Genomic DNA, 22280 nt, shown 5'->3' with positions numbered 1-22280 from the left:
CTCCAGTATGAGGGAAAGTAGCAGGGGGTGAGAGAAGAAGCTGTTTATCCCTAGACTCTGTGATCATCTAGTAGGTTGGGTGCTGAGCTACTCTCTAGCATAGGCTGTTTGTCCCTTCACAGTGCTGGTATTGCTGGGGGTTGGGTAGGTATGGGGGGAGGCCCTCTGGGAGCTGACTGGAGATTTGCTTGTTTCCCAGCTGATTAGCTGGATTGGAATGCAGGAGTCAGGTATTTATTTGGGTTACTTTGATGTAAATTGGTTACTCCAGATTTACACCACATAGCAGAACCTCAGATCAGGAATAGGACTATGCTGAATACATGCAATCAGTGCACAAAACCCACCAACACTCGTGTGCACACAACCAACTCACACAAGCAGCAAACACAATCAACACGTGCACAAAACCAGTTCAATCAGCTCACATATATCACACACAACTAGCACACACAAACACAAATACAGTGGGCCCACTTCATCTTGTGCAAAGCAAGTGCCCAGCACTGCCATTCTGTGCTGCTGGTGTTTCATATCCACTGTGCCCTGAGCATGTCTCTCTGGGCTGTGGCTGAGAACCAGGCCATGGGATGTTTAGGTCCAACTAGCTTGTGTGGTATTGATGGGTCTGTTCAAGGGCTAACGATGTTGGATGTGATTGAGGGAGGAAGTGGGGGGTTGATTTCTGCAGACCACCAGCAAACCACCTGGCTCAAGCGGCACAGAACGGGTTGGGGATGGGAACAGGAACATACACAATGCCCAGGGATTTGGCAGACTGCATAGCTTCCACTGTAGCAGCCATCTCCAGGCCCTGGCCGGGTGGGGTGAGCAGAAGGGGATCCCAGTCCCTGGTTCCCCCTGATGTTGTAGGGACCCTGGCCCGCCCAGCTAGTATTGTGTTTAGAGACAACAGCAACAGTGGAGCGAACACTATCCATCCCCATATATACCCCTCTAAACTATCCATCCATCTATCTATCTAAGTAGTACAGGCAGAGCTGGTAGAGAAGTTTACCCAATACTTCCCATTATGAGACCCTGTTTCTAGTTGCTTATAGCTTTGGCAACCCCCTGCCCCTGGCCACCACCCCATGTACAAGTGTCTGTCTGCTTCCACATGCCTCTGAATTCCTCCATCTCCATACACCCCCCCCCATCTCCCCATACACGTCCTTTATCCATCCATCTCCCCGTCCCATCCATCTATTCCTCCCTCTTTCCCCACAGACACCCCTACATCTCAAATGCTCCCATCCTGGCAGTATTCTAATCACTGCCCCAGTGCCACAAACTCCCCCCATTACATGCCCCCACAACCCCTGGCAGCCTCCACACTGTTGTCAGCTGGAAGATGCAGCCCAGGCTCCATCCCCCAGTGTAAGGGAAGCTCTCTGCTGACCTTTTTTTTTTTCTCTTTCTCCTTCTCCTTTCCCCACCCCCTCCCCCTGCAGCCCAACAAAGCGGCGCCATTGTCTGAGCAGACACCTGCTCGCCTGGCCCTCCCTCTCCACCACTGAGACAGGCCTGGAGAAACGGCTGGGCTGCAGGAGGGAGTCTGTAAACACACCACTGGTGGGTGGCAGGAGGTGGGGGGCGGGAAGAGACACAATGGGAGCAGTAGGCTGGGGGGAAGCTGGTACAGGGATGGTGGGGAACTCCAGGGGAGCATGGGTATGGGGGAGCTCCCCCCACGCAGCCGGTGCTACTGGCACTGTGCAGGAGTGGTGGGGAACCCCAGTGCTAATGTAGGCAGAACAGCAGCAGCAAACATGAGTGAAAGGCCACCCTGTCCTCTTTCCATGTGTGGTGTAACCGCTGACTCCTTGCTAGATGTGTGCTGCTACTCCCCCCCCACACACACACACACTTTGAATGATGCTCCAGGAGTGGGAGTAGGAGGCTAAATGTCTCAGCAGAGACATCAGGTTGGCATTGAGCCCAATTCTTCTCTTGCCAGGAGACCAGAATCAGGGCCCCTTTCCCCTCCCCATCTGGTAGCACAGGGCTCAGACCCCCTCTCCCCTGGGGGATGTTCCAAAGATGGAAGGAGTTATTTTCAGATGCTCAATGTCAGGGCAGGATGGAGAATGCAGCAGCTGGGAGCTCTGGCCGCCCACTCTTTTTGCAGAGGAGAAATGGGGGGTGTGCCAAGGAGATGCTGCTGGGGAGTCTGAGTGTGAGATACAGGCCCACACTTTGTTCCCATGGCAGCAGTGGGATGGGCTGAGATATCCCCCTCACACCAGCCCCTGAGTTAGTGCCCCCTGGGCTTTTTTGGGAAGCTCAAGCACTATACTGCCCCTCCCAGAGGACCATCCATGGGGATCCCCCCCAGGACCTCCCCTGCGCTGGAAGTCTGGTTCCCTTGCTCCCAACCCACTTAACACACAGCACCTGTCACAGGGAGTCAGCAGGAGCACAAGGGGGATGGGCAGGGTCACCAGAGTTGGGGGTGGATTCCCTCTGCAGGGTTGCTGAGCCAGCTGGCCCTTGACAGAGAGGGACTGTGTGTGTGGGTGGGAGAGAGATGCTGTGTATATGAGACTGAAATTGTGTATAAGAGAGAGAGACTGACAGAGATTTTGTGTATGATTGTGTGTGTGAGGCTGCCTGTGTAACTGCCTGTGTATGTGACTCTGAGTGTGACACTGTGTGCATGTGTCTCACACACTCACACTGCATGTGTCTCTGTCTCGCACGTGCACTCACGCCCTGTGTCTATTCGATGGGAATTTTCCTCTCTCCTTTCCAAACCCCAAACTATAATCAGGCTCCTAAATTTAGCAGCCACCAATGAGGGCAGCCTGGCCCCCCCGCCCGCCTGCCGAGCATGAGGCCACTGGGGCCTGCCTGCCACCGTCAGCAGGAGCGCTTGCTTCATCCACCCGCCCTCCAGCTGCAGTTGTGGGATGAGGCACCCATAGGCTGGGGAGAATGAAGTTCCTGCTGCAAAATCCCTGCTCCTCCCAGCATGCAGGCTACTTCCCCAGGGCCATTCGCAGTTGGGGATTCAGACTCATTGCACGTGCATGTGTGCATGTTTGTGTATGCATGTGCATGTACATTCGTGTTTGTATTTGTGCATTAATGTGGATTATGTGTACATGCATGCCTGTGTATGTTGTGTTTGCATGCATGTATGCATGCTTTTGTGTTCGTATGTGCAATACACAGCTCAAGCTCTGAATTCCCAGGTCTGGGTGTTTCATCATGAAGAGGCTGATCATCAAAGCCAAAGGGCGGGGGGATGATGCAGGGCCAGCAAGAGGAGAGCTCTATCCAGCTCCAGCCACTCTCCATCCTGCTGCAGATGAAAGGATGCCATGCCTCCCTCCTGGGAGCGGCTGGGGCAGCGCTGCAACCAGCCTGGAGCAGCAGGGAGGGGGGCCTGACTGGGGTCATGTGTATACACACACACAGAGGCTCCACACACTGCCTCTGCCTCACTCTTCCCAGCAGACACATAACAGCCTGCCCCTGCCCCAAATATGCAGCCACTATACACACACAGCATCACACACTGCCACCCTCCAACACACACAAACATGCGGCACCACGTGCTGCCACCCCCAAACTCACACAACATCACATGTGCTGCCTTCCAACACACACAGCACTGCACACTGCCACCATCCAACACACACATCACACACTGCCACCCCCACACATGCAGCACCACACACTGCAACCCTCAAACATACACAGACACACACTGCCACCCACAAACACACAAACAGCAACACACTGCCACCCACCAACACACACAGCAACACATTGCCATCCCCAATACATACACGCAGCACCACAAACTGCCACCATGCAACACACATACCCACACACATGGAGCACCACACACTCACACTACCTTCCAACACACACACACGCAGCACCAAACACTACCACCTCCTAACACACACACGCAGCACCACACATTACCACCTCCCAATATACACACACACAGCACCACACACTGCCTCTTCCCAACACACACACGCCTCTTCCCAACACACACACATGAAGTACCACACACTGCCACCTCCCATCACACACACGCAGCACCACACACTAACGTCCCAAACATACACACACACCACACACTGCCACCCCCAAACACAAACACACAGCACCACACACAGCCTCCATACACTCAAATCAGCACCACACACTGCCACCTCTCCCCCTCCCAAACACACACACTGATACCACATGCTGCCTCTTCCCCAAACCCATCAGACCCCCCCTCACAACTATATACACAATGGCATCATATATTTCCTGCCCCTCACCCCCCGACACACAACCATAATGCTACTCCACACGCACACAATCACACCACACGGATGCTGTCTCCCACCCCCATCACACACTCCTCTCCTTCCCACAGATGCACAGCCACTTTACACATATGCTTCTTGCAATCACGCATGCACTCAGGCTTCAAAATACAGTCAAACACTCCCACAACCTTCTGCAGGCTGACATGTACCTCCCCCACATCCATACACATCCACCCCACCCCCAACAGGTAAAAACACCCACACCCCACCATACACTCACTTACCTCCCCAATGCTCCCTCTCCAATATACACTCGCACCCCAACACACAGCCCACTCACACAGCTCAACACACATATCTTTCCCCCACTTTAAGGCTATTGTTTGACAACTTTATCCAATCCACTACTTGGTGTTTCCAGTGTTATCCCCCCAGCCTTGCTCACTCCTTCCTCCTGCAGCTCCCACAAACATGTGTACCCCAAGCTCTCAGCTTCTGCCGCCAAGCAAATTGTGACCTCAGCACCCACTCCACCCCCAGTCAGAAATGTGTGTTGAGTCGGCAGGGGGAGGGGGAAATTACATCTGTGCTGTGCAGTGCCAGTAAGGCCTGCACAGACAATGGCTGCACCAGGAGGCTGGCTCCCAGAAGCATCTGCTTGGAGGTGGTGGGGGTGGGGGAGTTGGATGGGCTTTTAGGGGAGAGATTTGGACGGGGTGGGGCGGGGGGTGGATGGAATTTTAGGGGCTGGACTGGATGGGATTTGTGGGGGACTCTAGATGGGATTTTAGGGGGCTCTATGGGATTTTGGGGGACTCTATGGGATTGAGGTCTGAATGGGATTTATAGGGGGCTCTAGTTGTATTTTAGTGGGAGGCATGATGGGATTTATGGGAGACTATGGGATTTGGGGGCACTGGATGGGATTTTTTGGGAGGTGGATGGGAGGCTCTGTATAGGATATTGGGGATGGAAGGGATTTATGCGGGACCATGGATGGAATTCTGGGGTGTGGGGGGGATTTATGTGGTGTCCGGATGGGATTTGGGGGGACTAGATGGGATTTATGGGGACCTTGTATGGAATTGTATTCCCACCACCACTAATAAAGGGGAAGGAGCCTGTGCAACAAATGCCCTGAGCTGCTCCATCCTCCAGTGCACATGGTGTGGCAAATCCAAGTTTACTTTTTGCAGTAAATTTCCCCTCAATCCCATACATCTTAATACCCCCCCTCCATGGTGGAGGGCGGGGGTAAGATCAGGAGAGACAGACTCCCTCTTTTGTGCAGCCACACAAAGAACAAGGAGTGGAAGCAGATGCCATCTGCTCCCTGCAACCTGATGGTCTTAAAGAGACACCGACCTTTTTCCCCCTTTCTCCTCCTGCCTCATCCTACCTTGAGCTGCCCCAGAGATGGAGGGAGGGTGCTAGGCCTACCATTGTTCTGATCCGAGCGGGAGGGGAGAGGGGTCAGAAGGGGTCTCTCGCTACACCCCAGATCTGCTTGAATGAGGCATTGGTATGACTGGGAAGGAGCTAACTGGAACAAATATGCACACACCCTCATGCTGGGTACCACTAGGCTGAGGCCTAGGGATAAAAGCATAGATGGGCATTCTGCCCACACGGCAAATAATGGGCACACATAGTGCTATGCATGCGCACATCACTCAGACACAGGGCATCCTGTGGTCACATGTCACACACACGGGTGATGAGAGCCCAGAGCCCCATGTCCACCGCTCCAGGGGTTACACCTTCAGCAGTGGCAGCTGATCCTGTCACTCTGTGCCAAGCCATGATGCTATCCGCTCTACCAGACTGGGAGGGGAATGAGCCAGGCTGCCCCCTCAGCAACCCTCCCTTTCCCCAGTTAAGGCTGGCAGGAAGGATACAGGGTTTATGAGCAGTGCCATGTGAAAGGGAGTGAAATGAATCCCCAACACTAGGCCCCCAAATCCAGACACACCGGGAGCTGCTATGGGAAGGCAGGTCAGATGGGGGAATTTTAGTGCAGAGGGGGCAGTGCGCTTCCTGGGTCTGGGCAATGGGGTACGAGGGGCTAGATGGTGGAAATCTCAGCACAGAAGGGGCAACAGGCTTCTCATGCCTGGGGCACATGCAATTTTGGTGGGCAGAGCAATATGGATGATAAAAGGGGGGTTCCTAGTGCAGAGGTGGCAGTGTGTTCCCTGGGGTTGGTGCAGACGCAGCAATGAGGGGCAGAACAGTGTGTGTGGGGGTGTTAAAATGGGGATGATTTTAAGGCAGGGAGCCAGTGTGCTCCCTGGGGTTAGTTTAACTGAAGACTGGGGACAGAGAAATGGGGGGTAAGATGGGGAGCTCTTTGGGTGTGGGGCAGTGAGCTTCCTGGTGCAGTTGCAGCACTCGGGGGGAGAGGGCAGAGCAATGGTTTTGTATGTGTGTGTTGGGGGTGTATTGCCCTGTCTAAGATTAGCTGCTCCCCCTTGTACTTCAGGCTCCTGCTTTTAACTGGGGCAGGGGCATTTTCATCTGGGCTTCAGGGTCTCCCCACTCCGGAACAAGGATATTGGAACTTGCCGTCTCCAGCAGGCCAGGAAAGGAGCCAACGTGGCAAAGCGCACCCCCCTCCCACCACCCTCGTCCTTTCCCCGGAGACAGGATACATGAGCTGGCTGCGTGCAGAGCTGAGGAAAGGCGATCTAGCCCTGCATGGCCCCCCTGCTCCCGCCCCCACCTCTACTCGCAAGAGGATGGATGCAATTCCTGGGTAGCAAACTCAGACCCTCTCAAAAGCCAGGCTGGATGGAGGAGATGGGAGAGGCTGCTTGGGTATGTGGGGTGTGTGATGCAGGGATGAGAGTTTGGGGAGGATGTTGTTCAGAGTATCCCCCACTTTTAACCCCTGCAGCTAAATGGTACTGTGTTTGCAAAGCAGACAGAGAGGGGAGAGTCAAGGCCACAGACTATGCTTTATGACCCAGCACAATCTTTCCTGCTCAGGAGGGACCCAGAACTGGAACAGTGGATGGTGGCGGATTTCCAATCAGGATGGAGGGGCATCTACAGAGCTCAGTGTGTGCATAAGAACCCCAGGGCTGGGACAGCAAGAGCCTCTGGAGTGGGATTGAGGAGTCATCTCTCATGCTGTGCCCTGGAATCCTCCCTTGGCCCTTGCTCCCCTCAGCCTGGGATTTGCATTGATACTTTGGGAACCAGAGCCCTGTGGCTTGCTGCCTGGTAAACAACCAGTCTCACTAGGCTCCCATGAGCATTTCTCAGAGTTAGGGTAAAGTGAATTCACTCACATAGACAGAAAGGACATGGGTCTGGAAAGTCTGGTGTGTGCTACTATGGTCAAACTGCTTCTCTGTGCCTCAGTTTCCCTCTCTTAAGAAATGGGGATAGTGCTATGGAGAAGGAGGTTTGACAAGACCTTCTCAGAGCAGCCTGTGGGCAGCCAGTGAGGTCTAGGGTTGGCCCTCCATGCTTAGTGATTCCATTTCCCCTCAGCTCAGCCACTGTGAGTGAAATGGCTCTTTTCAGCTGGGAGCATTTCTTCTAAAGGTGACACTGGGTCTGGTAGCACAACCTGAGCCTAGGATCATATGACCCAGCCAAGCCAGGCATTCATGGGGTAACGGCCTTGTTATGTGCTCCCTACCAGTCCTCTCCCGACCCACTTCCATGAATTCACCACTTGCTGCTCCCAAGTAGGATGGCTCTCAGTCCTCCCCCTTGCCATCTCCACAGACTTGATGAAGGGACTCTGCAATGCTGGCGCCCTCTGGTGTCTGCTTGAGCCCAGATCGACAATTGATTCATCACAATTATTATTACTAATTATTTGTATTGCAGTAGTGTAGAACAAAAGGACGGTGCCTGCTCCAATCTAAGTAAATTTTAGATCATTAGACAATTATTCTCATCTGACCTCAAACCTGTTGCCAAAAAGAGGGTAATGAAAATTCAGTAGCCCAAGCACAAAATCTACTTGCCTGAGGGCAATTACAAAAATTGTCTCCCCACTCCTACCCTACCCCAAAAAGTCCCTATCCTGGAGAAATGGATGAAGAGGGTGTTGCAGTCTGCAGTAAATGGCAGCTGACAAGCAAGGTTATTAATTATTTTTGTTGCGATTCTAATAGGGTCATTTTGAACCCTGCTCTACGTTTAGATAGCAAGATGAGTAATATAATCTAGCCCCTTTGGAATTATGAATGGGGAAACTGAAGCACAGAGAGGCAAAATGACCCGCCTGAGTTTGCCACCCATTTGGGATCAGACACAGAGTTCCTAATTCTCAGTCCCATGTCTGCCTTTTAGTCATTTGCAGCTACGCTGCACCTTTCACTCCACAGTGCTGCAGAATTTCTACACACAGAACACTCCTAAGATGCCACTGCCTTTTGGGTGGAGCATGGTAATGAGTTCAGGGGGCACTGAGGCAAATGCCAAGCACCAGAGGATTTTAAGTCTTTGGACACATGGGGATTAGTACAACTGGGGACGCTAGGAACTGTGAAGCTGATGCTTAGGAGCTGAGCCATTGCCAGGAGTAAGAACAGCAACTGAGAGGCCTTCCAAACCCTGCGGGGTGTCAGTCCATCATCAGCTAGGCCCACTCCCCAATTCATCTCCTGCCCTCCTCTACAACCTCCCTGCTTTATCCATCACCCTCCTTTACAACCCGTCCCTGTCTTCCCTCCTCTCTCCCACCCACTTTCCTGGTCCTCTCTTTTCTCCCTGTGCCTTCTCCTTCTACCCACCCGCCACTTCCCTCTTCCCCTATGCCCTCCCCTCCCATCCCCGCCTGCCCTCCCAGTGGCGCTTAAACAGTTTTTAGAGTGGGGGTGCATTGCCCCTTGCCCGTCTGCACCTCTCACCACTCCCTACAGCTGGGGCCGGGAGCAGGGCTGTGGCTTCAGGAGGGGCCTTGGATAGGGTAAGGGGGCCGAGGTGGGCTGGGGGAGGATGTGGAGCCCTGGGCCGGCGGTGGGTGTGGAGCCCTGGACCAGGGCCAAGGCCAGGAGCAGAGCCCCAGCTGCGGAGCTGGCAGCCTGGACCCTGGGTGCGGAGCCAGGAGCAGAGTCCTGGGTGCGGGGCCGGCAGCCAGGACCTCATGTGCAGGGCCAGCAGCTGGAACCCTGTGTGTGGGGCTGGCAGCGGAGTCCCCAGGCGCAGGGCCAGGACCAAGGCCAGCAGCAGAGCCCCTGGGCACGGGGGCAGCAGCCAGGACCTGGGGCTGGCAACAGAGACTAGCAGCGGAGTCCCTGGGTGTGGGGCCGGCAGCTGGCCGGCAGTTGGGACCCCATGCAAAACTGGGGGTGCTGCAGCACCCCCTACATCTCTTGTTCCTGCACCTATGTGCCCTCCTTTCCCCTGCTTCTCCTTCCCTCCAGGTACCCTCCCCTTTACCTCTCCTCACACTACACACTCCCCTTACCCCTTCATCATACACACTCCACTCTCATCCCCTTTTCCTGCTTGCCTATGGGCAGGGACATAAGGAGGCAAAGTAGAAGGGGATGAGCGGCATAGGCATGAGGTGGTAAAATATGGAGGGAGCATGAGGGCATATGGATGGGGGACAGTGGGCATAAGGGGGCACATACAAAGGGGGTGTAAGAGATGCATTTAGGAAGTGAGGGCATGATGTGCAGAGAGGGAGCATGGCGAGGGACATGGGGATGTTAGGTTTGCAGGAGGGGGCCTCAGGTGGTCAGAAAGGGACATGGGGCTTTGGGGAAGGGGCATAGAAAGGAGGCATAGGTTGCTGGGGGCATAAGGAGGGGAAATGAGGGCATCGGGTGGGGGCATCAGGTTGGGAGAGGAGATCCAGGGACGGGGCATGAGGATTCATAGATTCATAGTTTTAACCCAGAAGGGAACATTAGTCTGACTTCCTGTACATAACAGAACATTAAATTTCATCAAGTTACCCCTGTACTGAACCCAATAATTTGTTGTTGACTAAAGCATCTTCCAGAAAGACAGCCAGTCTGGATTTGGAAACATCAAACGATGGAGAATCCCCCACTGCCCTCAGGAGTTTGCCCTCCTCACCCATCCCCACTGTGAAACATTGGTGCCTTATTTCTAGTTGGAATGTGTCTAACTTTAACTTCCAGACATTGGTTCTTACTCTGCTTTTCTTCACTAGCCTAAAGAGCCCTTTAATACCTGGGATATTCTCTTCCTGAAAGTGCTTATACATTGTATTCAAGTTACCTCTCAATCTTCTTTTTGAGAAGCTAAATAGATTGAGCTCCATAAATCTCCCCTATATGGCATTTTCTCCAGACTTTGAATCATTTTTGTGGTTCCTTTCAGCACCCTCTCCAGTTTTTCAACATCCTTTTAAAAATTTGACCCCCAAACTAGATGTAATACTCCAATGTCACCAATGCTGTATATAGAGGTAAAACCATCTCCCTGCTCCTGCTCACTACTCCCGTTTTATACATCCAAGGATTGCATCCTATTGGCCCTTTTTTTACTCCAGCATCAGACTGAGAGCTCATGTTGAGTTGTTTGTTCACTGTGACCCCTACATCGTTTTCAAAGTCACTGCTTTCCAGGATACAGTCCCCTACTCTGTAGGGATGGCCTGCATTACTTTTTCCTAGATGTATAACTTTGCATTTGGCTGTATTAAAATACATTTTGTTGGAAGGGTCCCAGCTTACCAAGCAATCCAGATTGCTGTATAGGACTGTCCTCCTCGTTCCACTCATCATACTACTCCAACAATCTTTGTGTCATTTGCAAATGTTATCAGTAGTGGTTTTATATTTACTTGTTCCAGGTCATTGATGGAAATGTTGAATAGCATTGGACATAGTAGGAGTGAGGGGGGGGGTGTAGGGAAAGGGTGTTGAGATGGGGCCAGGGGCATTGGTTTGGGGTGAGGTGTCATAGGAAGGAGTCAAAGGGGCATTGTGTCAGGGTCTTGGGGACATTGGGTCTGGGGCCACAGGAAGTGTTGGGTTGGAGTCAAGTGGCACAGGGAGCGGGAGCAGATGTTGGGCTGGGGTCAATGGGGCATTGGGTCTCAGTTACAAGGACTGTTGGGTTGGGATACAAGGAGGGGCAGGGAGCATCAGCATCAGGAGTGTGGGGAGTATTTGGTTTGGATCAAAGCATGCAGGGAGAACTGGATCAGGGTCAGGGGCATGGGGCAGGGACGTAGGAGCACTGGTGGGCCAGGAGACATGGGGGCATTGGGCAGGGCACAGAGAGGGGAAGCAGGGGTGTCCTGTCAGAGCACAGGGGGTGTTCAGTCGGGGTCAGGGGGTGCAGGGAGGGGCAGGATGTGGGGGAGTTGGGGCGAGGTCAGGGGTTACAAGGAGGCAGCACAGGGAGGGGAGATATTGGGGAGGGAGCAAATATAGGATGGGGAACAGAGAGGAGGGTTCATTCACCCCATAGGGTGGGGACATAGCCAGAGAGGGGGGGGAGGCTTAGGCAGCGGGAGCGGTCTCTCTTGGCGCACCCACTAATGTGGAGGGGTGCTGGGCTCTCACGCGACGGCCACTAGCCAATCAGAGGATCGCTGTCCTCGCGCCGACCGTTGGACGCGGGCTCGACCGTTAAGCCACCCCCCCCTCCCCGCTTTTGCGCATGCGCACGAATCTCTCCCTCGCGCGCGGGCGAGTTGTGCGCGGTTCCGCTCTTGCGCAACATGTCCCTCCCTTTCCCCGTAGTCCCTTGGCTCCGCGCCTGCGCAGAGCATTCCTCACTGCCCCCTTGCCCCTTCCTTCTCCGTCCGCGGCCCCCACGCAGGCGTAGTGTGTGCCTACCGACCGTTTTCTGTTCCCCCTTCGCCCCCTCCCCCCGGTGGGTCCCCCCTCCCGCGGATCTGTGAGGAGTCGGTGGGGTCCCGCTTGTCGCCGCCATGGGGGTGAGTGAGGTCAGGGTCCCCCAGCCCCGCGGAGGGACCAGGCCGGAGAGGGAGGGGAGAGGCCTGGGGTCAGGCCTGGGGATCCATGAGGGTTCTGTGAGGAAGGAAAGGTGCAGGTGGTCCTGGGGGGAGTATCTATGGAGGGGTTGTGAGGGGTTGGGGGTCCATGGAGGGTGTGAGGGAAGTCCATGGGTGTCACTGAGGGGGGTCGTTGCGGAATCAGGGCTGGAGGAATTGGCGGATCATGAAGGGGGAGGGTGTCTCTGGGGGAACACACATGACGGAGTGTCCATGGGGGTGCATGTGGGGGGAGGCCGGTGAGAAGGGGCTGAGGGAAGGTCCAGGGGGGAGTTGGGAGGCTATGGGGGGGGTCCTGTGAGGTGGGAGCTGGAGGCGGGTCTGGGAGGGGGTAATTGAGGGGTCCGGAGAAGAGGTTGGAGTGTGACTGGGCGGAGTCAGGGACGGGGAGGAGGTAGGTTGGGTTTTTGGGATGGGGAGCTGGGATGAGTCTATTAAGGTAGTCCAGGGAGAGAGGGTAGGACCTGGAGGGGGTCAACATGGGTGGAAGACCTGAGGGAGAAACTGGGCATGGTCCATGGAGGGGATCTGGGGAGGAGAGGTCAATGGGCGGGGAGAGCAGAAAGTTGCGGAGTCTGCAGATCTAGAGACCAGAGATGGGAGATCAGTGAAAGTGGGAGCTGGGCAGCCCCATGCAAATGGGGAGACCTTGCGGGGAACTGTGGGAACAGGGAGAGGGCCTCAGAGGGATAAGGGGGAAGTTGTGGATAAATGGTGAATAGGTGTGAAGAGACATAGAAGGGAGGGGGTGATGATCTACATCCCCCTTGAGGATGGGAGGAGGTCATGGAGTGCGGGTCTGGATTCCCCTCTGATGGGAGCAGGCCATGGACTGTGCATTTACCTCTCTGTAAAGGGTTCTGGGGGTTGTAATTCTTCCCTCCAATTTATCATCATATTCAAGCCCTGCTCCCAAACACCGAACCTACCCCAAAGTACAAGGTGGCCATCGTGTGTTTGTGTGTGCACGCATGCATGCACACATGCCTGGGCTGTACATATGATGAACATACAATCTAAAGAACATCTATCAGTAAATGTGTGAGAGATCCTGGCTACACTGCACTAATGTCAGTTCTCTCAATGGATGGCATGACGTCTAAGGGTGTGTGCTGGGTGTGTGGACTGCTGGGTTCTAACTCTTGGAGGAGAGTGGTGTCGAGATGGTTAGAGTGGATCCTATTTGCAGCTCTGGGATGGGAGCTGGGTGTAGTGGTTAGAATAGAAGGGAAACCAGGAACTAGTTACTTGCTGTGTGATATTGAGTCCTATCACTTCTCCTCTGTGTGCCTTAGTTTCCCCATCTATGTAATGGGGAAAATTCCTACTTCACAGCAGTGAGGAGTTGGAAAGTGCTTTGAATGCCACTATTGAAATGGGCTAAAGAAATGCAAAGCATTGTGAGCCACAACAAATTCTCTTCAGACCTGCTACTAAAGATTTGTCTACACTCACATTATGCCACTTTAACTGTACCAGTATATTAAAGCAGTACAACCCCTTATTGTAGGTGTAATTAGACCAATACAAACATGTTTCTACGGTAGAGAGTGTTGCCATATGGGAAGGGAAATAAGCTATACTGGTATAAGGCACATTTGTTGCAGTATAATTGTGTCCACGCTGCACTTGTACCTGTGTAAACAAAAAAATCACAACCCTAATGGAGAGGGTTACACTGAGTCTAAAAATATTAATGCAAATGGGAGGATATTTTTTGGAGCAAGCTCAAAAAATACCAGTTTATTTATTATTGGATTTCTGTGCTTTAAGAATACCTTTCCTTGTCAGGTTGCTCTTGTATATTCTGCCCCAAAAGTGGCATCAGGTTTTTGTGTTTGAATGAGATCCAGGTGTAAAGTTTTAGCGCATCAATCTCTTTATTTACAACCAGATAATGTAGTTCTTTCTGCTCGCTCTCCACTTCAGAAGTGCAGTACTGAAGGGGAATAACATATTAGCTCAGGTAACATAGCCCCGAGAGCAAGCTCTCAGAAACAGTTTGCTCCAGATACATTTCTGAACTGAAATGCTTTGATTTTTCTCTCCTTGGGACGCAACCACATGTATGGTGAAGATAGCTCTATTTTAGGTGAGAGGCTCATGCTTCAACATCTGTGGTGGAATGAGGACTTTTGTGGGTGTTGGTCCCATGAGGAGAGGTGGTTTTTGGTGCTATAACCAAGGAATCTGTTCAGCATTTTAAATTCTGACTTTCTCCCTGCACCTAGTTGTACATTGGGACTCAGAGTCTATTTAAAAACACATACATCCCCCAACTCTCAGCAATTGAAACCTCTCAAAATACACTTTATGAAGCCCATTGGAGTCTTTATTTTCATTGGCCTCTTGTTGTTATAGTGGTGTGGCTGTCTTAAAAATAGACTGCAGAGTTATTTAATTCGAAGAAGAGGCTTCTGCGTGTGAGCCATGTTGACTAATTTTTCATGTGTGTTCTAAATGCTAGAGCATGGCATGGAGTCAGGTCTGACTACTGAGTTGTATTCCTAGCTCTAGGAGAAGTGTGGCCCATGAGTTAAAGCAGGGAGTCAGGATGCCTGGTTTCTATTCCCAGTTTTGGAAGGGGTGTAGGGTGCAGTGTGTTAGGATAGTGGGGCGGGGAGTCAGGACTATGGGGTTCTATCCCTGGGTTTGGGAGGGGAGAAGAGGAAGTGCTTAAACAGAAAATCCTGGGCAGTTTGTTTTTCTTTTGGCTGCATTTTTGAAGTGTGGTAGTGTCTCTTCCTTCCCCACCTCTCCAAATAAATAACTGCTCTGAGTGGTAAATGGTTTCTGAGGTGAAAAGGTATTCAATCTTTATTCTAAAATTGTGTTGAAAAAGTATGTTTGGTTCTGACTATAGAACGCCAATTAACTTCAACAGCAGGGCTGATTGTAGAAGCAACTTTGGGAAAGTTTAAGGTTTTAAATATAGGTAATTCTTGAAGAAACAAGCTAGGTTAACTCCAGCACCCACCCCAAGCACTATCCTGTGAGTTTAGACCACTTCAGCATTTGCAGGGTTTTCAGTCATAGTGCATCATCCCTGCTGTAGATGTTCCTATCTGCGAAGTATCAAAAATTGGGGTAAGACTTTGCTTGCAGATCCCTGATTTCTAGGTGACATGATTCAAAGAGCAGTGCTGTGTTGTTTCCTTGTTTAGATCACTTCAAGTTCAAGTATTGCATAGATGCCTTGTATAATTATGCTTGGTGCCTTCTGGAAGCATCAGATAGTGGCTACTGCTAGATACATGATACTGATGTGTGACCTTAATCTGGTCCAGCAACAGACAGGATTCTAGCTGGCCCAAACCATCTGTGTAACATTGAAGCTGGATTTTGCTCGTCAAAGCTTGTCCTAGGTCTTCCTGAAGCTGTGGTAGATCACACTGGAGTTGAATACTTCCATGGATGAGCTATTTCCTCCGCAATTGGTGCCATGTGTTTTTTGGCACCACCCTGCTTTTCTTTAGTGTCAGACAGGTGTTTATTTTTCCTGTGTTTTGTCCCAATAAGCATTTATGGCTGGCCAAAGGGAAATCTCTCCCTTGTGCTCCACTAACCGGATGGCTCAGGAGATTGGAAATGAGTCTTACTTCTAGGTCATCAATTCCCATCTGGCCTTGGGTCAGGAGCAACTAAAAGTCATTCCCATCCGATGGCCTTTTGGTGGCCCCTCTGTAATTATTTGCTGATCTCAGTCTGGTCCCCAGTGAGCAAATGTTCATGTTATAGAAACGACCTCCGGCATTGGTGCTTGGCCTCTTTGCTGAGAGGCTGAAGATTAATTAAGCCATTTCCCTCTTTCTCCTAGTACCATGATGGCTGGAAACCATGTGGGAAGCTTGCCTGCTGCTATCCGTATTCTGGGAACAGACAGAAGATTGACTATGCCAAACTGCACTTTCTCTCTCTCACAGACACACAGCTTTAAAAGTTACCTCTCTGCATTAGAATACGGATTATCTCCAAATGCGAGAGTGGAGAATGCAAGTTATAGTGCAGTCCAGTGTAACTTCAGTACTAAAATAAGGGATAGTTAAGGGTGAACTTACCTCTTGCCATAATGATCTTTTAAACTACTGGCAATCTTGCCCCAACTGGCCCCAGTCAGAATGGATAGCTATTAAGTGAAATAAGTGCTGAAGTTTGCTAATCAGGACATGAATCTGCCATGAGCCCATGCTCTCAATTCAGTGGGAGGAGTTTTGACTCAATCATGGGTGAAAGGGAACTCATCCCAATCAAAGTCTTTTTCCGCATCCCCAAGGAAAGTACTCATATCTGCTTTCTCTGGTGTCAGGCAGCATAAAGTTGTGCATGCAAGGGAGTAGGAATTTTCTCAACATCAGGGTTTTGGGTTAAACAAGCAATTTCAGGAAAGCAACTTTCAGTCTGGTCTGTGCAAAGGAGGTTCACGAGACGCTCTGCTGCCATGTGTTTATGTAGCTTGCTGCCTGGCAGCTTTCCTGCCTCACTTCCCCTTGGTTCATGTGCAGACTGAACATGTTTGCCAGACACATGTCAGGAGAACTGGTGTCCTGATTTGAACTTGGGTGGTTTATTTTTTTATGTGCGCATTAAGGTTAAGCATAGTACTGGCTCACACTCACCAGTATTTAGTGACTTGCAGACCCAGCTAAACTTTCAGCACTGCAGAAAACAAATGACTTACGGCAGCATTTCCAAGCATGATTGCAGTAGGGTGAGTAGTGGAGCAGAGTAAAATTACTATTGTGATCCCTAAATGGTGACCTGAGTTAGATTCCCAGTATTGATCTGCTCTACAAATCACCAGTGCTATGGGGAACAAGTGTTTCATGTCTCATAAAGCAGTTTCTTCATCTGGATGATCAGCTCCAAAGCAAATGCTGGCCAGGATGCAGGGCTGCATGTGCAGCAATTCCGAGGCTGTGAAGCAACCACAAATCCAACAGACTGTACAGCAACAGCTGTGCTAATTGCATAGCTCATCTTCCGCCAGATGTCATTGTTTGCCTTTCTCATCTTGTACTGAAAATCTATTCAATAAATATGCTTCTGTAGAGGTGTGTGCAGGGCTTCCCTTTAAAGAGTGGCATTTCCCAAATCTTATCCCAATGTAGTGCTGTCCCTGAAAGTCTCCAGCAGTGCCTGGCACATGTTTCATAAATATTAAAAGATAGTATTTTTTAATTTTAAAAAAAGGAAAACTTTAAACATGGATATGAATGAAGTCTAAATGAGTTACATTAGAGTAAACAAGTCTCAGAATAGCAGCCATGTTAGTCTGTATTCGCAAAAGAAAAGGAGTACTTGTGGCACCTTAGAGACTAACAAATTTATTTGAGCATAAGCTTTCGTGAACTACAGCTCACTTCATTGGATGCATTCAGTGAAGTGAGCTGTAGCTCACAAAAGCTTATGCTCAAATAAATTTGTCAGTCTCTAAGGTGCCACAAGTACTCCTTTTCTTTTTAGAGTAAACAAGCAATTTCTTTTGCTTTCGGGATACAGGGTGGAATTATTTGATAAATTCCTAAAATCAAACTGGTTGTGTTTCATGAATCTGATCCTTAGATTATGGTTTTTCATGCCTGTGGGTCTCTGCTAGTGAAAAGAGTGTTTCTGCTCAACCATTTGTGGGCAGTATTTTAAAATAAAACTAATATAAAATATTTGCATTGATAGTTCAACCAAAAAAAACCTCAACAACCCACCTTGGTATAAAACAGTTTTCATTGGAAGCAGCTATAAAATGGCTTTTTAAAGTCCCAAGTCTGAATTTCTGTGGTCTGTGTTGCAGTAACTAGAACGGTATTGCTGAACAATATCTGATCTGTTTCAGTCATGAAACTTGGCATGACGTAGGGATGGGCAGACAGCAGCCACTGGGCTTCGTTCTGCAGTATTGCGTGCAGCTGTCCTTTAATGCCCTGTGGAGACTACAGGTCTCCAAGTGCGCTAGTCTATCTTGATCAAAGCAAATGACTCTTGGACCATTGCATGCTGAGATATGTAGTTCCTTTGGGCCAGACTGGAAGATTGCCACCACCCCTCAGTTTTATGCCCATTATAGGTAGTGCCCTTGAGTTCAAGACAAGGTGAGGGTTGTCCTGCTGTAACCCTGAATCATTCTATTTCAGAGAAAGTCAAGTAAAGCCAAGGAGAAGAAACAGAAGCGACTGGAGGAACGGGCTGCCATGGATGCTGTTTGTGCTAAGGTAGAAGCAGCCAATAAAGTAAGTGTCTCCTCTGCTCCCCCCCTCAAACAAGCGTTAACTCCACCTTCTCATCATATGAGGACTAGCTGGCCCTGAGATGTTTAATGGGGTACACAGAGACTGATGGTAGAGACCCAATCTCCCACATATGTTTGGGCAATTGAATAGCTCAGAGGATTAATATTCGGGGATAAGGAGCTTTACATCTCCAGCTTGTTGTGTCCTAAAAGTCACTACAGTCTGGTGGCCGTTCCATGATACGTGTGAAATGAGTTGATGGATCCCTGTTACAAAAGCCACCATCAACGCTGACACCAGTGTTGGCAGTTTTCTCAGAGACTAGGCATTGAAAGACTGGAGATTGAAATGCCACCTTTCTACAGAGGGTCCCTACACATCAGGAGTGAGGGGTCCTTGTAGGGTTATGCAGGGCGGAGAGGCAGTGTTGTCTAGTAGATAGAGCACTGGCACTTGGGAAACTTGGGCACAGCTTGGCCACTGGCATGCTGTGTGACCTTGGACAAGTTGTGTCCAAGCTCTGTGCCTCAGTTTCTACATCTGTAAAATGGGGATGATGATACTGATCTTTGTAAAGCGTTTTGATATCTATGGATGAAAAGTATTCTATCTGAGCGTTTTTATGGAAGAGAATACACTGTGCCACTCCTACATTCTATGGATAGATGGAATCTCCAGGGCAGTTGCTCTCTAGTAGTTTTCTATAGCTCTCATTGCCATATCTATGCACTTCCAATGGTAAATTAAATCTGTAGGGTGAGGTGCCTGTCGGACTTCATGGAGTCTTCTGCTCTTCTCTCCTTAACCAAAGAAGGAGGAGAGGAAAGATGGTCTAGGGCAGGGGCAGTCAATAGGCAGCCTGCGGGCCAAATCTGGACCGGGAGACACTTGAATGGACTGCAAAATCTTTGTATTTACTTACTATTATCATTACCGTCATTATGCTGTGAAAAATATTTCTCTGGAGTCTGGACCTTGACTATATCTTGACCAAGAAATATGGACTTTGACAAAAAATAATTGACTACCCCGGTCTAGGGGTTAGGAAAGTAACCTGGGAGATCAGGGTTCAACTCCCTGCTTGTGATCTTGAGCAAGTCACTTAGGCTTTGTCTACACTGATACTTTCATCGTTAAAACTTTTGTCAGTCAGCGATGTGAAAAAACACCCCCTGGACAACAAAAGTTTTAACAACAAAAAGCACCGATGTGGACAGTACTTCGTCAGCAGGAGCCACGCTCGTGGCAACAAAGCTACCGCCCCTCGTTGGAGGTGGTTCTATTTTGTTACTGGGAGAGCTCTCTCCCAGCGAAAAGGAGTGGCTACACAGCGCACCTTACAATGGCACGGCTGCAATTACACAGCCTCACCATGGTAAGGTGCACAATATAGACATAGCTTTAGTCTCTATGCTTCCATTGCCCATTTGTAAAATGGGGATAATAGTAGAGGGGAGTTGTGAAGATAAATGTATGAAAGATTGTGAAGCACTCAAATACTATGGTGATGTGGGGGACACCTACCATAGAAAGACATTTATGTATCTTAATTTTCCTCCTGCCAGTGATTTGGTTCACCCCAGACTAGCCTGGAAAGGGTTAACAAGGCTCAGAAGGAGCCAATTAATGTGATAGGCCACTCCTGAAGGAGGATTAGTCTTGATAGGCAATCCCTGATTGAGGATGGAGCCCAGGGAGCAGGCAGAGCTGGTATAAGGCCAGTGAGGGCAGAAGGAGACTGTGATATGGGAGCCTGCAGTCATTCTCTGGTCTTAGAGAAGGAAAAGGAGAAAATCCATGGGGAGAGTAGAAGCCCTGGGATTCTGTCCCTGAGGAAAGGACTTAACCAGAAAGGTGGTGGAGAAGGAAGCCTGATAGAGGGGGAGTAGGAAAAGGCTCCGGGAAACAGCAGTCAGGTTTGGAACAGTGCAGACCTTGGCCACTGAGTTGAGCGTCCCTGAGCTAGAGCCCAGACTAGTGGGTGGGCCTCGGTTCCCCTACCAGCCACTGGAGAAGTGGCTCAGTCTGGGCAGTGAATTGGAAGACTGCCTGAGACATTTCACATGGAGAGACTTTGATGCCCCAGAAGGGGGAAACCACATAGTGACCTGGCCGAAGGGCCAAGCCACAAAGAGACAACACCCTGAATCATGAAGAGCGAGAGTACCCCAAATCCTGGAGTGTGAGAGGGGACACAGCATGAAAGATAGATGGTGGGAGTATGAAACCAGGGAGGTATCAGACCAGGGAGTTCCATTCTCCAGATGCAGCCACAAGGAGACACCCCAGCAGTGAGTAAAGAACCCCTTTACAGTGCCAGTTATGGAGAAGATCAAACGTGCTTTTTCTCGGAGGAGGATCCCTGAAAGTGGTCAGACTGCAGATCACACTTTTTAATCTTCTATGGACACTCATTCCTCAGCTGAACTCCCACGATCAGGAGCGCTCTATGCGCTTTTTAAGCCACATTGTCCCAGAGAAATCCAGCTGTCAACACAGGTCATGAACAGGGATGAGAACCCCTGTGTAGCTGGCATTATTTTGCAAGAAACTGTCAGCATATCATGTAGCACACTTGAACTTAGACTATGTCCATACTACAGTTGGTGTGTGTGATCGCAGCGTGTGTAGGCTCATCTGAGTTAGCTAACGCAGGTACCGATAGCAGTGAAGTCATGACAACACAAGCTTCAATGTGGGGTGTACAAGCCCACCTGGGCTCCTGGCTATGCACTCGGCCAGCTGTCCTGCACTAAAGTCCATTCTGCTATGGCCTCACTGTTGGTACCTGAACTAGCTAGATTAATGCTAGCTTGGGTATGTCTATGCATGCTGCAGTCACACCTCTGAGTGCAATGTAGACATACCATAAGTAGTTACTAATGTTCCTTTTTACAGTCCCACTTATAGGCAGAATCCCCTTTTCCATTGCTTGAAGTATACAAGTATACAACAAGTATGCCTCAGTGTATATTTTCAAAGATCAGTGTTAAATGAAACACAGAAGGGTAATTACAGTCCTTCTATCTTGTCTCTTACACAGATGGCTGTCAGTGTAATTGCCTATCTGCCTACCCTGAATTCCCCTTTAGTTTCAGGTAGATGCACTATTTTTTGTTCTGTTTTGATCCTAGAGGATCTCCCAGTCGATCGCAATCTCTGGTGGCACAGCAGGGCTGCCGCTAAGACAGGCTCCCTGCCTGCCATGGCCCCACGCCACTCCTGGAAGAGAAGAAGCCAGCATGTTCCTGGGGGCAGAGGGACGGGGTCTCCCTCCATGTGCTGCTCCTGCCAGCAAGCACCGCCCCCGCAGCTCCCATTGGCCAGGAACGGGGAGCTGTGGCCAATCGGAGCTGCGGGGGATGGTGCTTGCAAAGATAGCCAGCAAGTGGAGTCAGGTGTTGCCCGTGCCCACCCCCTGGTGCCGCAGGGGTGCATTGGCCCCTTCCAAGAGTGGCGTGGGGCCGGGGTAGGCAGGGAGCCTGCCTTAGCGGCAGCCACACTGCACCACCAACCAGGAGCCACCAGACGTAAATTCTGCCCAGCAGGAAGCCGCACCCCAGTCCTGAGACCTCTCCTGGAGCCAGCACCCCAAACTCCCTCTTGCACCTCAAGCCCCAGCCCTGACCCTCTCCCAAAGCCAGCACCCCACCCCCTCCTGTACCCCAACACTGCCCCAGCCCTGACCCCCCCTTCCCAGAGCCAGCACCCTGTACCCCCTCCTGCATCCCAACACTCTTCCCTATCCGGAGCCCCTCCTGCACCCAAACGCCCTCCCAGAGCTTTCACTCCTCACCCCCTCCTCCTCAA

At 50.8% G+C, this 22280-nt stretch overlaps 1 protein-coding gene across 3 annotated transcripts in view; it reads left to right on the top strand.

Annotated features, from left to right (window-relative positions):
• Window positions 1–11998: 11998 nt before the first annotated feature.
• NAA40 (N-alpha-acetyltransferase 40, NatD catalytic subunit) overlaps window positions 11999–22280 on the top strand; it is a 31331-nt gene continuing 21049 nt past the window's right edge. For all 3 annotated transcript variants that reach the window (XM_073351778.1, XM_073351777.1, XM_073351779.1), the window contains exons 1-3: window positions 11999–12168; window positions 16064–16954; window positions 18375–18470. In XM_073351778.1, the coding sequence (XP_073207879.1) occupies window positions 16916–16954; window positions 18375–18470 (135 nt within the window). In that variant the 5' untranslated portion in view covers window positions 11999–12168; window positions 16064–16915. The remainder of the gene's footprint in view (window positions 12169–16063; window positions 16955–18374; window positions 18471–22280) is intronic.

This window comes from Lepidochelys kempii, chromosome 7 (genome assembly GCF_965140265.1).
Source record: "Lepidochelys kempii isolate rLepKem1 chromosome 7, rLepKem1.hap2, whole genome shotgun sequence".
Taxonomy (NCBI): domain Eukaryota; kingdom Metazoa; phylum Chordata; order Testudines; family Cheloniidae; genus Lepidochelys; species Lepidochelys kempii.
The sequence above is the reverse complement of the archived record's forward strand: the minus strand, read 5'-3'. Positions and strand labels throughout refer to the sequence as shown.